The sequence below is a fragment of the Liolophura sinensis genome, chromosome 6 (genome assembly GCF_032854445.1).
Source record: "Liolophura sinensis isolate JHLJ2023 chromosome 6, CUHK_Ljap_v2, whole genome shotgun sequence".
Lineage (NCBI taxonomy): Eukaryota > Metazoa > Mollusca > Polyplacophora > Chitonida > Chitonidae > Liolophura > Liolophura sinensis.
The window spans coordinates 14443526-14457214 of record NC_088300.1 but is presented as its reverse complement, the minus strand read 5'-3'; the positions used below and the strand labels follow the sequence as shown (position 1 = coordinate 14457214).

The 13689-nt window shown below is 37.5% G+C and overlaps 1 protein-coding gene across 1 annotated transcript; it reads left to right on the top strand.

The window, feature by feature from the left end:
• The first annotated feature begins 1561 nt into the window (after positions 1-1561).
• LOC135466925 (leucine-rich repeat-containing protein 74A-like) lies at positions 1562-12588 on the top strand. Its single transcript, XM_064744679.1, has 12 exons — positions 1562-1731; positions 2443-2495; positions 3423-3595; positions 4279-4386; positions 4896-4989; positions 5429-5478; positions 5821-5902; positions 8137-8222; positions 9384-9578; positions 10355-10447; positions 11789-11915; positions 12542-12588. The coding sequence occupies exons 1-12, from the start codon at positions 1562-1564 to the stop codon at positions 12586-12588; spliced, it is 1278 nt and encodes a 425-aa protein (XP_064600749.1).
• Positions 12589-13689: the final 1101 nt, after the last annotated feature.

Genomic DNA, 13689 nt, shown 5'->3' with positions numbered 1-13689 from the left:
TTTACATACAGTGTACATGTATGAGGATTAAATTTATGCCCCATGGCATGTTATAATAACGTAGCATATTATAATAACAGATGTACACGTAGATCTATAGCTTACTATAGCCAGTGTCGACAATTCTTCATGATGCAACCACAAGCTTTATGAAGATGCATGTATATATAGGCCTAGTCTATCGCAGACGTGTAAATTGCGCGTGTAGATATAATCACGTGAATTTAGTTTATGGGCATGTTATTGCAGGGCCTACAAGTTGTAGGTTGTACCTCTAAAATAAAAGTAAAGAAATCTAGTCAGTTTAAATACTGTTAATGAGACATGGTAGATAGATTCTGGTGTAACAATTAACCCATCGCGTACTAAATTTTTCAACGACTTTTTTTCAAAATAGATTTTTTTAAGGGCTGTTCAAATTCAGTAGTCGTGATTTTTAATTTGATGACATCTTCAAGAAAGTGCAACAAGCGTCAGTGGTAATCAATCTGAACAATTCATGAATGGAATATACATGTAGCTTTGGTATAATTTATGTATTTTACTTGCATGAAGGTTTAATGTCAAAATAAATAAAGAAATTAAAAAAAAGAAAATAATCATATAAAAATTATAGAATCTCGAAGAAATGCTCTATGACTTCCTGTCTACATCATTTATTTTTGTATTGTTTCCTTATATATAGAAACAAAGATAAGAAAGCATATTACACATGCAAGCCTATATGGTCAAAATGTTGGAAATATACTCCTTATTATTGTCCCATATCTTGTCACACTTAGATGTAGGCTTAAAATGTTACAATACGTCAAAGGATTGTTTTGACAAAAGAAATGTCATCCCTGAGACATGTTAATTAAGTTTACGAAATTATCATAAGCTTAAGGGCTTATTACAGGTGGATTTTTATTAATAAAGTTATTCACCCAAGATAAGAGACAACAAAAGGACAATCGATTGTACCGGCAAATAATGGGTTTAAAATGACGCTGCACGGATTGGAAAAAGAAACAAAGCTGTCGAGGGGCGCAGCACAAAATGACACGTAGGTCAACTATAAAAATAAAAAGCTCTATTTTATGACGTTGCGGCATTTTAAATTTTAAATTTTTAAACCAATCATTTGCCAGTACAGTCGTTTGTCCCTTTATTGTGCGTTTGTTACTATGGTTGGTGGGGAGGCAGCTTTCTTGTAACAACAACGTACTCGTTTGTCATCGGGGACGGGCGTGCTGCGCGGCGTGCAGTACAAATTGCCTGTGTGGCGTGCCGTTGCAGCGTGCTGAGAGGATTTTGCGGCGGTAAATGATTTCATAAACACGTTACGTTGCCGTCGCTCATGATGTCGTGAATATGAGCGGCTTTATTGCGTCACCATTCTTACGGCGTTAAAGTGACGTAATAAACGCATGACGTTGACCCGTTGCCATGAGTTTGAAACAGAAACAGTGTGATTAAATAACATGTCCGTCCACATGGATCTTCATCATGACCACGCCTTTTTTGATGGTAGTATGATTGACAGCTTAGTGTTCAAATAATTAACTCGCCGGACACAAGTATGTTAGGAGTAACAGATCAAGCCCCAGTGGACACCATTCCAGAGAATTCAGAAACTGAGCAAGCATCGGCACTTGTTAATAAAGAGGAGGACGAGACGGCAGCGTGTGAACAGCCACCGGATGGCATACGTGGTGCAGGAAAACTACAGGAGAGGCAACCACCCGAACCGTGCGTGAATATTATCAAATTAAATAACGCGTTAATCGTCAAAGTAAAATTTCTACGGTCACTAGGCTTCAGTGCAAGTTTGAAATAAGCATATCCAGAGTACATGTAGGCTTAGATGTGAAAATGCAGAATATAACTGAATTTTGCTAAATATGATGGTGTCCAAAATGTTCGAAATCAGAATGCCACAAAGCAGATCCACCAGATTACAAACTCTGTTTTGCTGTTCATATTTGTGCCTAAGAGAAATGATGACGTCACGCTGCCTTTTATCACACTGACAATATTTTGTGTTTGAAATGAAGGCGAAGAACGAAACCGTTAGAAAATAAATTTCACATTGATCAGAAATGATGGACCCTTCATATATAACATTCTTGTAATCGGTTGGACAAAGGATTGATGTCACAACAAACGTTTAAAATTGTCTAAAAGGAGAAGTTGTATGCTCTTCCCTGATAGCTCAGTGGGATATTGGAATGTTTTAAAGCCTTGTTTTCGTGGGTTCGAATTCCTCTCTACCGTGCACCGATCAAGGGTAGTACAAGTGGTCAACCTTCACCACTATAACATTAAGTCACAAGCGTGGATCCTTGAAAAAAAATCAACTGCACAGACAATAGCGTGATGTCAAAGCAAACGTTTAATCTTGAATAACTGCTTTCTTAACAGTCGAGTTTTTATACGCACAGTATATGTTTTTACTTTCAGCGTACGGCAGCCAACCTCAGACGATGAATACGACACAGATTTGGAAGTGGAAGGTAATACACACTTACCAAAGAAACTATTTTCTTTATACGACAGCTTTATACGACAGCTGAACTTACTGTCAAGGGAAGGTAAACAAAACACAATACTGTATCTAACTTGGCATCAACGGGAGTGTCGTTTGCCTTAAAATTTATATGACCTAGCTACATATAGCTGTGTCTGCACATTCCTTAAAATTTATTAACACAGAATACGATACAAACAAAATCCACTTTCACAAAATTAGTTTTCATACGTTCTCAAGTAAAATGCTTTAAGGATCTATGATCAACAGACAACGTCATTCAGGAAAACTTCACACCAGAAATCTTTGGAACGATCCCTGTATGCTTTTGTACAGGGCACAATTCTTGGTCCAAAATTACGCTGAAGAATATATAGTCAGGTGTACACTTCTATCAACATTTCCCTTCCTTGACACATATGTCTCTCAAAATAATTTTCACTATAGGGCCAAATACAACGGATTAAGCCTACAGTATAAAATATACGACGGCGGCCAGCATTGTGGTGGAAGGAAACCCAGCAGGGCCGTGGAAACCCTCGATCATCTGTAGATTGCTGACAAACCTTCCCACGTACGGCCTTAATTTAATTGCATGGATCTGCTCGTACAGTTGGTTGAAACGCTCGATCGCTGGGCTGTAGTGCCATGCAGACCTTTGGCCAATGGGGTGGTGTGTTTGAATCCCAGCTCTTGCTGCATCAACTAATTTATAAACCTCACCGTTTTCTGGTATAAATGAAAAAAATATTGACTGCGGCGTTACAAGCACCAAAACGGTACATGTCTATGTATATAAAATCGGTCCGTTTAAGATGTGTACTTCAAAAACCCAGCTACATGTCAGCTTTACCATACCCGATGGCTTACTGTTGATGGAATCAAAATGGAAGAAACGTTTGTCTTTTATCAGAGGAGAAGAAGACTTACAATTTATCAGCCCATACGATGTACCTAGAAGTGTGCAGAACGTTCGGATTAATTCCTGTAAAGTATTTCCTGAATAATGTGCACAGCACCCATTTAAAGATGAGGCATCATGGACTAGGAGCTCAAGGGGCATTCGCCATTTCCGTACCACTACTGGTAAGATCATTTTATATCACGACGAGGAGCCATTAGGCTTGTGTACATATATTGTGTCTTCTTGTGGCAATGCGAGTCCATGCCGTCAGAGTGCTGCCGCCACTGACGTATCGTGCCGCAGACACCAAATATGACACCCCTCCCAGTCACATTATCCTGACACCGAGCCAACCAGTCATGCTTCTTTTGCTCTAGCCTCTCAGTGCAGAGCACCAAACGAGGAAGCAACATGTACCATTTTTGAAGTATTTGGTATGATTCGACCAGGGTTTGATCTCGTGCTTCTCCCGACTTCAAGGCCAACGCTTTAACCACCTTAACTTAAAACCTATATACTTGTTCCCTCATCCTTTGGTTTGTCACAATTCAAAGGCTTTATAAAAGCTCCCTTGAGAAGCTACCCCATCATATAAAGCAGGTTTTCTGCTTTAAACACCCCTTTCTAAAAAGCAATGTTCAGGCAGAATAATCTTTCCAATATACGATGATCATGCAGAATAAACTTTATTCTGTTTCAGGAAATTATGCAGACTACGGTTGGTTTCAAGACTATACGTAAATAATGCTTCAAGGTAAATCTGTTATACCAAGCATTAAATGCGCTGCTGGGTGCCTTTACATAAAGATTAAATTAAATGAAAGTCGCATGATGAAATGTCATTGAGAGTGATGTCCCTTTGTAGACAAACACGTCTGTGAACTTTCTGGATCTGGCTGACAACTGGCTGGAGGAGGCTGGTGGTCGGGCTATAGCGGACATGTTAAAGGAGAACTTGTACATTACAGAGCTGGTATGTATGGAACGCCAGTTGAGTCAGTTCTTTTCTACTTTTCTGTGTCCCTCATCCCACTAAGTCTGGGTAATAGAATTGAAACACAAAGAACGTGGAATAATAGAAACTGTCGCCTGATGCATTATAACGCAGGCTTAATAGCTGAGGTGATTTGGTTTAAAAACCGGCCTTATTGTTTATTTCGTCTGGGAGGAATAATCCATGAATGGTAATTTATACAAGGTTGTTGTGTGTTTACATTCTCCGGGTTTCCAAAGCAGGACGGTCTCTCGATAACACGTCGCAAAGTTCGTTGATAACTGGTCAATGGTCGTTGGCATGAAAAAATAATCAAAGAAGTAATTTAATTTGCTTAAGGCTTTTTCATTCAGTTAAGAAGAAATAAAAATAATTCTGATTGTTTTGCTTCCAAGAAATAAACTGTCATTCCAACAAAGCACTGATTGTTTCTGTTTTATGCAATAAACAATATAATTCATCGACTGCCTGGTTTATTATGTTTTCAGATAGTGTCACAGAACAAGCTGGGTAGTGAGGGAGCCCGGTACTTCTTTGAGATGCTGCATTTAAACACAACACTAATGACATTAGACTTATCAGGTTGGCAAACAATGATGGTCGTTCTATTCACTTTTCCACAAAGCTATATATATTGTTATGCTTTCATGACGTGTGTATGAATGGAAAAGAAAACAATATAGGAAACAAATATGTGCCTGCTTCGAAAATTACAATCTAAACAAATTTCCAGCTCAGTTACCCGAGAAAATCAGAGATCAGTTGATACTTGTCAGTTTGTGGTTTACATTTTAAGAAGCGTTTGTAACGTTAGTACTGATGTTGTGAAGACAACGAAATGCTTTAGTTGTCCTTTGCATCAAGTTGACATTTCCAAGTGTATAGAAAATATGGATGTATAGAATACCTAAACACAAACATCTAATATAAACTTATTTTCTAGATGAATAAATCCAGCTTATGCTGATCAGTGGAAAACATATTTCATGTGTTGATATGTGTGAATATATCCTTTATACAGAGAACTCTATAGGGGATTCGTGTGCGGAAGAATTGGAATCAGGTCTGTTGGTAAGTATTTATTGGTTGTGCCTTAGGTGAGTCGAAACCTTGATTAGCGCTGAAATGTTGAAATAGATCCATCTCAATTTTATCCAAGCGGACGTGCATATTTAGTGGCTTGATACTCCGTCGCAACATCCATGAGTTGTAGGATTAGATCTAAATTGGTAGACGTGGTACTTGATTTCGTGTTAACGCTACGCAAATGCTAATTAACCAAATGACAGAATAACATCATCAGGCTGTCTTTCTATACATACAGAATGACTGAATGAATGAACGAATAGGTGATTATGGCTTAACAAAATATTTCGTAGTAAATTTTAAGTGCATTTTCTGTACTATTCTCAGGACAACGGGAATTTGACCGTCCTCAATTTAGGCAACAACGACCTCGGAGACAAAGCCGGAAAGAGTTTGGGTCGTGTAATTGGTAAGTGTACACTGTCATTTCATGAAATATCAAAACATACTGTGCTTTTCCAGAAGTTTTCACAGTGATGAATAAAAACGTTTTTGTTTTTTGTGGGTTTAGCTCACAGATAAAACTGTATCGTTCGAAAGACCATTATTTGTTTCTTCAGCTTCCTCCTGTTTCCTTGAAGGTCATAAAAATGACATACAGTTCAGAGTACGAAAAGTTATTCTTAAATGTGGTCTTAATTGTTTTTTGCGATTTTTCCTTAAGGAGAAAAAGACACTTGAAAATAATTTTTGTATGGTGGGTACTAGTATTTGAAACCACCTTTTGGTATTTATAGTCTTTGTTTAATAATGTCATAAATGGGGATGTAACACAGGTTTAATAAATATTTTTGCGCTAGAATTGTTCTTTTCAGCTAACAAATGTATTAAACCTCAATTTGGATCGTATTTATTTTTTAATATGTTGATAAATATTATCATAATTTAGGTTAAATGCATATGTTTCGATATAAACAACAAATGTACATTCAAATAAATTTATTAGACAAGCATCACATCCTTATTTAGAACATTATTACGCAAAAACGATAAATACCAAAAGTTTGTCCCAAATACCCACCATACAAAAATATTTTCAAATACTTTTTTCTTTTTCTTTCCTTTTCTCTTGAAAAAAAAATCCTAGAAAATATTAAAAAGATCACATTTGCAAACAAGATTTGACACTCTTTCATCTGATTTTGCATCGTTTTTATGTTTTCTTCTCCTTTAAGGCATTATAATTGTTGATAGCTATTATGCATTTTTGATGCTCGCAATGTATGGGCAACACGCAGGGGATCGCAAATGTGTGCGATTGATTTCAGCTGGCAAATGTGCTGGATGGCCCTTTTTTCTCGCCCCATTATATTTACAATACCCTCTCACTGAACACCATGACGGTTATAACACACCAGCAGTCACACTGATATCAGCCGCATTACCAGTTATAAGACACCATCAGTCACATTACCAGTTATAAGACACCATCAGTCACATTACCAAATATAACAAACACCAACAGTCACACTGACATCAGCCGCATTACCAGTTATAAGACACCATCAGTCACATTACCAGTTATAAGACACCATCAGTCACATTACCAAATATAACAAACACCAACAGTCACACTGACATCAGCCGCATTGCTAGTTATAGCACACCATCAGTCACATTACCAATTATAACACACCATCAGTCACATTAGCAAATATAATACACCACCAGTCACATTGACATCAATTATAAGACACCAATCATCAGTCACATTACCAATTATTACACACCATAAGACACAATGCACAGACCCGATCAGTGCCGGCCTGTCCCCTTGCTACATGAAAGCCAGATGAGGTAGTAGGAAGATTGCCCCCCCCCCCCCACACACCTTCCCACTAAAGTCTCTCGCATGAACTCATTCAGATTTGAACAGGAGTTGAACTCAGCTATCATTGCGGTCTGAACTTGAGTTAATGAGAATAACGGTATTACACTAAGCATCCTATTCCTGAAGATAGTCAATACCTGAAGCTGGGTACAAGTATCTGTGTGCCTATAGCCTCAGACAAGAAGGTATTGCGCTGTAAATGGTGCAATTACACTCATCGTTCTACGGCGTGGTGTCAACGGTATCTGTCAAGCGCGGTTACCCTGAAGTACAAAGAAGGGATATTGCAATGGTGTAAATTCCATATTGCTTTTTATCCTGCCTCTCACCCTATTCAGTAAAGCGGTATGTTGTTAGGCCGACATAACTCTAACTGCTATGCTGGCTACATATATGTATTTAACAAGTGTTTTCCTGGTATAGCTACAATTAGCATACGACAGCTTTACATAGTCATCTTGGGCACGTGGAATGGGGAAAATAATTTAAAACATTATAAATAAAAACCTTTTACTCCAGTGTACAAGGAAGCACATGTTAAGTTCGCGGGACGAAAAATTTTCAACGATAAAAATCTTCACAAGCGATCAGATTTGTGAAGATCTGGAATCGTTCCGATGTTAGCACATTGTGTTCTGACCAATATATAATGTTGAAACTGATGTCTTATGTCATATATACCCCATCCAAATCAATCTGGTATTGAATATACATGTATTCCATTTATTCACTGAATCAGTGAAGGAAGTAAAGCAAACGAGTAAGCAAGAATGAAGTCAAATATTGATATTATTTCCATGTATTGCCCTCAGCTGAGAATGACGGCATTGAGGACCTTGATCTAAGTTGGAACAAAATTCGAAGACGAAGTGCTGTAGCGTTGTGTGAAGGTCTTAAGGTATGTATCACATTTACATCTTGGGTCGTCTGGGCCTCCGTGACCGAGATGGTTAGCACACCAACGCGGCGCAATGACTCAGGTGTCTCTCACCAATGAGCTGAGTCATTGGTGAGAGTGCTGACTTCTTCTCCGGCCATACGTGGGAAAGGGCTTTCAGCAACCGACGGATGATCGTGGGTTTCTCCCGCGCTCTGCCCGCAGTTTCCTAGCACCATAATGCTGGTCGCGGCCGTGTAAGTGAAATAGTTTTGAGTACGGCATAAAACCAATCTAATAAATACGTAAATAAATACATCTTGTGGACCTACTTTCGTTAAACGGTTTAGTGAGCTTTTTCCCGTTGTTTATACGCACGGTTTGGAGCGTTAGAATTAGATAATGTCACTTGCGGCTGTTAACTAGAGTGGATATTGGAAATTTATCAACCTGGCCAGTAGATACATGTATATGTAACTTGCAGTCGCGAGTGAAAAACAGCTTCTGTCATAGTAAATGCAAGTTACAGCGTAAGCGTACTTCCTCTGTGATTGCTCATGGTGACGTCATCTTGTACAAGAGTATATATTATAGGCAATGTTCAGTGTCACTCACTTTGAGAATCAGTCGTTTCAAGAAAAGAAAAGTGTAGAAATCATTTATATTTGAAATGAGAGTCCATTGTTACTGTGGTGACAGTTTTGTGTTTGAGATTTTTTCTTTCAAATACTAGAAGATTAGTCCACACAGAGTAGAAAAAAATCGAACTTTGGACATCTCAGATATCGTCATATTGCGAACGTATATTTCGATTTTGTTGTCCGTCAGCCAATTACAAGGCAGAGCGCCATTTGTACAAGTACCTACTTCTGTTTGCTAGATTAATTTTACCTTCAGGTTCACGTAGTTATGTTTCTATACTGTGCTTAGTGAACAATATAGAAACATACATCTCACTTACAAGAAATCGTATATAATCTCAACAAACATCACCACAAACCTTAAAATCCAGGCACTTTTGAGATTCAACATCGACCGAGAATTTTCTTTCCCAATATCAGGTGGTCCTATAATTAGCATGTCTCTGCTGTAAATTAAGAGGCTAATAATATCGAAATAGTTATTTCTTCTTCTGTAAAACTCGTAAATCTATAAGCAGTTGCTTTTTTTCTCTTTCCACAGAACAACAATCGATTGCGACGCCTGTCGTTAGCTTATAACGGTTTGGGTAATGAAGGGGCCATAACTCTGGCAGACGCTCTAAAGTCAAACACTGGCTTAGCAGATTTGGATATTTCTTGCAATCGAATTCATCAACAAGGGGCTGAAGCACTTGCCAAAGGAATAGAATCAAACGAATCACTTAAGATCTTAAAGGTATATTTTGTATCGTGGTTCAGTAATGGGAACACTTAGGAGATCTGAACCCTGTTTCATTTTGTCATAAATTGAAAATAGCCTATGCAATAAGACTCATCTATTTTCCACTGGAATGACCAGTCCTCACCTGTCGTAGTGAAGATATTTATTCCAAAAAACCAACTTGAATACATTTGCCCGAATATAAATTCAGAAACCACTCTCGTCTACATCGGCGTAAGAGCGATGTTATTGTGTAAAGTGCTAAATTTGCCTCGAACACTCTTCAGCGTTTGATCGAGAGTTTCAGTACATCTTTCCCCTGCAGTTACAATCCAGCTGAGGATATATGACCTGTGTGGGAGAATTGTGTGGGATAATTAGCAGATATGCAGACCTTAAAATGTAGTGATCTATCTTAGGACATTGTTAAAAGCTTTGAAGCTCTTTCTGAATTGTGTGATACATGGATTAGGAATCAAGGCCCTCTTTACAGAGGTGTTAGGCCTATAACCCAAAATTCGCTCATTGGCATGTAAGAAGTCGGTTTGCGCATTTAACGTGCGTTAAAGACATCAAATATTACAGAAAAGTAGGGCTCATCTCGTGATCAAAGGCGAAATAGTGAGACTATGTTCATCACTGAGGACATTCGCTAAAAGAGATTATAGGTCGAGCTACCTGATGACACAATACGACTAATGGTCAAAGTAAAGACTCAGAGAAGGAAACTGGATACAGGACGCCCCATGATTAACTTCTGTCACCTTTGTCTTGCGTTGTTGTTGTTACAGATAGGTCTGAATCCCCTAAGCTGTGTCGGAACATTAGCCATTTTAAACGCAGTCGGCTCAGAGAGAAGTGGAATCACTTTATTAGATCTATCCGTAAGTTATAGCATATAGTCAATCTGAACCCCTTTAAGTGGATTAGTTTGGAGCATCAGTCCACTGTTCTCTGGCTTCTTCTCTCAAAAAATAGTTTGTTAAATTCTACAGAGAGCCTGTTGTTTGAGTGATACCAGAATGTATTCTGTTAATCCAGCAGTTTATTCTGTTAAATAGCGCACACCTATCCTATTAATGGAACATAAAGATGGTGCAAGACTAACATGATATTATGACGAATGTAACACATTAAAATGTCCTGTTATAATAACAGAGTGCATTCTAGCGTCACTCAGACAACAGACTTTGTGTTAAAATTGACAGATTTTTTTTCTGTTGTTGAAGTTATTCTTTGGAATGTGATGGTTATCTAACCCTGAAGTGATATCAGTTTTGATACATTGTTACATTTGGTGAATTAACTGCTGTAAAGAGAAGAACACTACAACACGTATACTCCTTTAGAGTAGAGGATAATTGTTATGTACTTATTTTCACCAGTGAATGGGTATAGTGTCCGTGATTTTAACGTCAAAATATCACATATTATAAGATAGGGCACCATATTAGTTTCTGAAGAGTGCGGATGATAATGCCATAGCATTCATTCTTTCTTTCTTTTTTCCTTTTTTTATTTTTTATTTTATTTTATTTTTTTTTGGTTCGAGTTTGTCTTAAATTAAAGACAAACTATATAGATAGTAAACCAGAGCAGCGAATACAGTTTGACAGCTCGTAAATAGTTACACGTAACATGTCAAATACGGCCTTCCGTCAGTTTATGCTTCAAAAAGCAACATATCTCACGCCCCCTAGCACCATGAATTCCGTTAAGGAGAATTAGGTAAAAATCATATACAATGATGTTAATTGCATTATAGTAGACGTCACCAGTATAGAATTACCCAAAATGCTGTATTGTCATCACATTTAACATACAATCACATTAAAAGAAAAACATTCCTATACTAATCGTCACCATACTGTCCGTTTCCAAAGCAACGTTTCACACAATCAACGGTAGAACTAATAAAGTAATAAATTTGACCAGAGTCCACACCAGAACAGTTTTCAGTGATGCAGGAAAGACGCAAGGAATGCACCAGGTGCTTAAATTTAATCAATATGTTATGAAGTCTGTCTATACGGACTTGTCTATATATGTACATTGAAACTGAAACTAACACAGTTAAAGTAAAATATTCAGTAATACTCCTTATAATGCACCCTCTCTGGTTTGTCGGTACGTCATGACCCGATTATCCGAAAAAGGAACCTTTAGTAATAAAACATAATAAATTGTGTTGGCCATTCGCTACCATTGGACCATTTCTTTTACAGAGAATAGAAGTCAACAAAGAATTTGTCATTCGGGAACAAGAAGTCGTAGAAGCCAAAAAAGTTCGGGTGATACGTGGTCTTCAGTTGGAGAACTACGTCATTAAAGGCCCGCCAAAGAGAAGCACTGGTAACATTAAGTTTTAGTCTTAAAAATATAAACTTACTATACTTATTTTCAAAATATTATGCGTAACTAAAATAATATTGACAAAGGTGATAGTATTGATCTTTTTCAGTAGGTAGCTTTAAATGCCTTTCCTTTCAGAATAAATTCAAACGTCGTTTCATTTCATTTTTTAGTATTTCGACTTAAATTTGAAAGATGAAATAAAAATATGTTTTCTTCAGAGCGCAATACTAATAGTTGAAACGCGCTCAAGCGTTGTGTATGGCCATCATTGATTTATATTTTCTGGGGAAATATATTGGCAGGTTAAGTAGTCGCTATAGTAACAGGCCATTTTCTGCCATTTCATTTGTTAAAATCACGTTACCATATGAAACCATCCGTTCAGTTTGTGCTGAGCGTCTGATATAACATGTGTTTTTTTGCTAAGGCACACATTTATCTCTCCGGCAATCGAATAAAATAACTCATTCAAGGGTAGAACATCGTAGATCTAATCTGTAAGCTCTTCCACATTAGACGTACAACAAGCACACATGCAAGTCGAGATGTTCAACTTTTAAGCACGCAGTAATTATTTAAAATCAATGCACGTTATCATTTTTCTTTTGTTATTTTCCCCACAGGAAACCAATCTAATGAGTCTTTCTCGGCCGTTTGTGATCCTGAGTAGAGACGTCTGATGAATCTTCATTTGACTTTGTTTTGATTATTGTTTATATGCATTAAAAATAGAAGCTCTGCTAAACAATTACTAGTTGTTTATGTAACAGGTTTATCAGGTTGAGTAGTACTATGTCTTTTACACTGTTAGGAGCGCAGTATACTTCTGGCTCTGGGATCACGAAACGATCTTAGACTTAAGCCAAAAATTCAGTCATTAAAATAAGTATGTTCCTTTCTGTTATTTTAGCTGAAATTTGTTTTGCAATAATTTACCCAGAATTTACATTATCAAACAATATTTTGACCTTATTATACGTAAGAAATAACAACATTCAAATGATCTGAAAGTTTGGCTTAAGTTTAAGATCGCTTCGTGAACCAGTGGCCAAATACTTCATACTTTTACTAGCTTTTGTTGGGTTAAGTTCGTATGGCTGTCAAATGGCAACAGTTGTTTCGTCAAGGTAATAGTACTAGCAAATCATGCAAATGATCCCTGGCCTTATTTCTTTGCACATTCTGTTGGATGTCGTCGTATGAGCGTTAAAGAAGACCTTCCTTTTGAGGTTATGCCATGACTGGATAATTTGCTTACTCTACAGAAGGAATGTCCCTTTCTCCGAAATACCTTCCATGAATTTGGTATGCTTAAGTTTGCATAAGAACATAAACTTTAGCGGCATAAAGTTGAAAACAAAGATTGCAAAAATCATTCGAATGCTTGTATTTAACACATGCCTAAAATAAGAGAAACATTTTACGCCTGTCATTTATGCTTTACGCAACGTTATTTGTGGCGCCCTTTAGGCATCTAACATTAACTCACGTCATAGGACTGTAAGGATGCCAAAGATTAAAAACACTATGTGCCAAAACGTTATTGCTTTTGGCAACAACTGCAACTTAAGCTTTCTTTCTGGGGAACTTCCGGTTCTTTAAATCACATTTTCACAAATGTGATGCTAGTCTTTTAATATTGAGATCATTTTTTTTTTTTTTTTTTTTTTGATTGGTGTTTTACGCCGTACTCAAGAATATTTCACTTATACGACGGCGGCCAGCATTATGGTGGGTGGAAACCGGGCAGAGCCCGGAGGAAACCCACGAC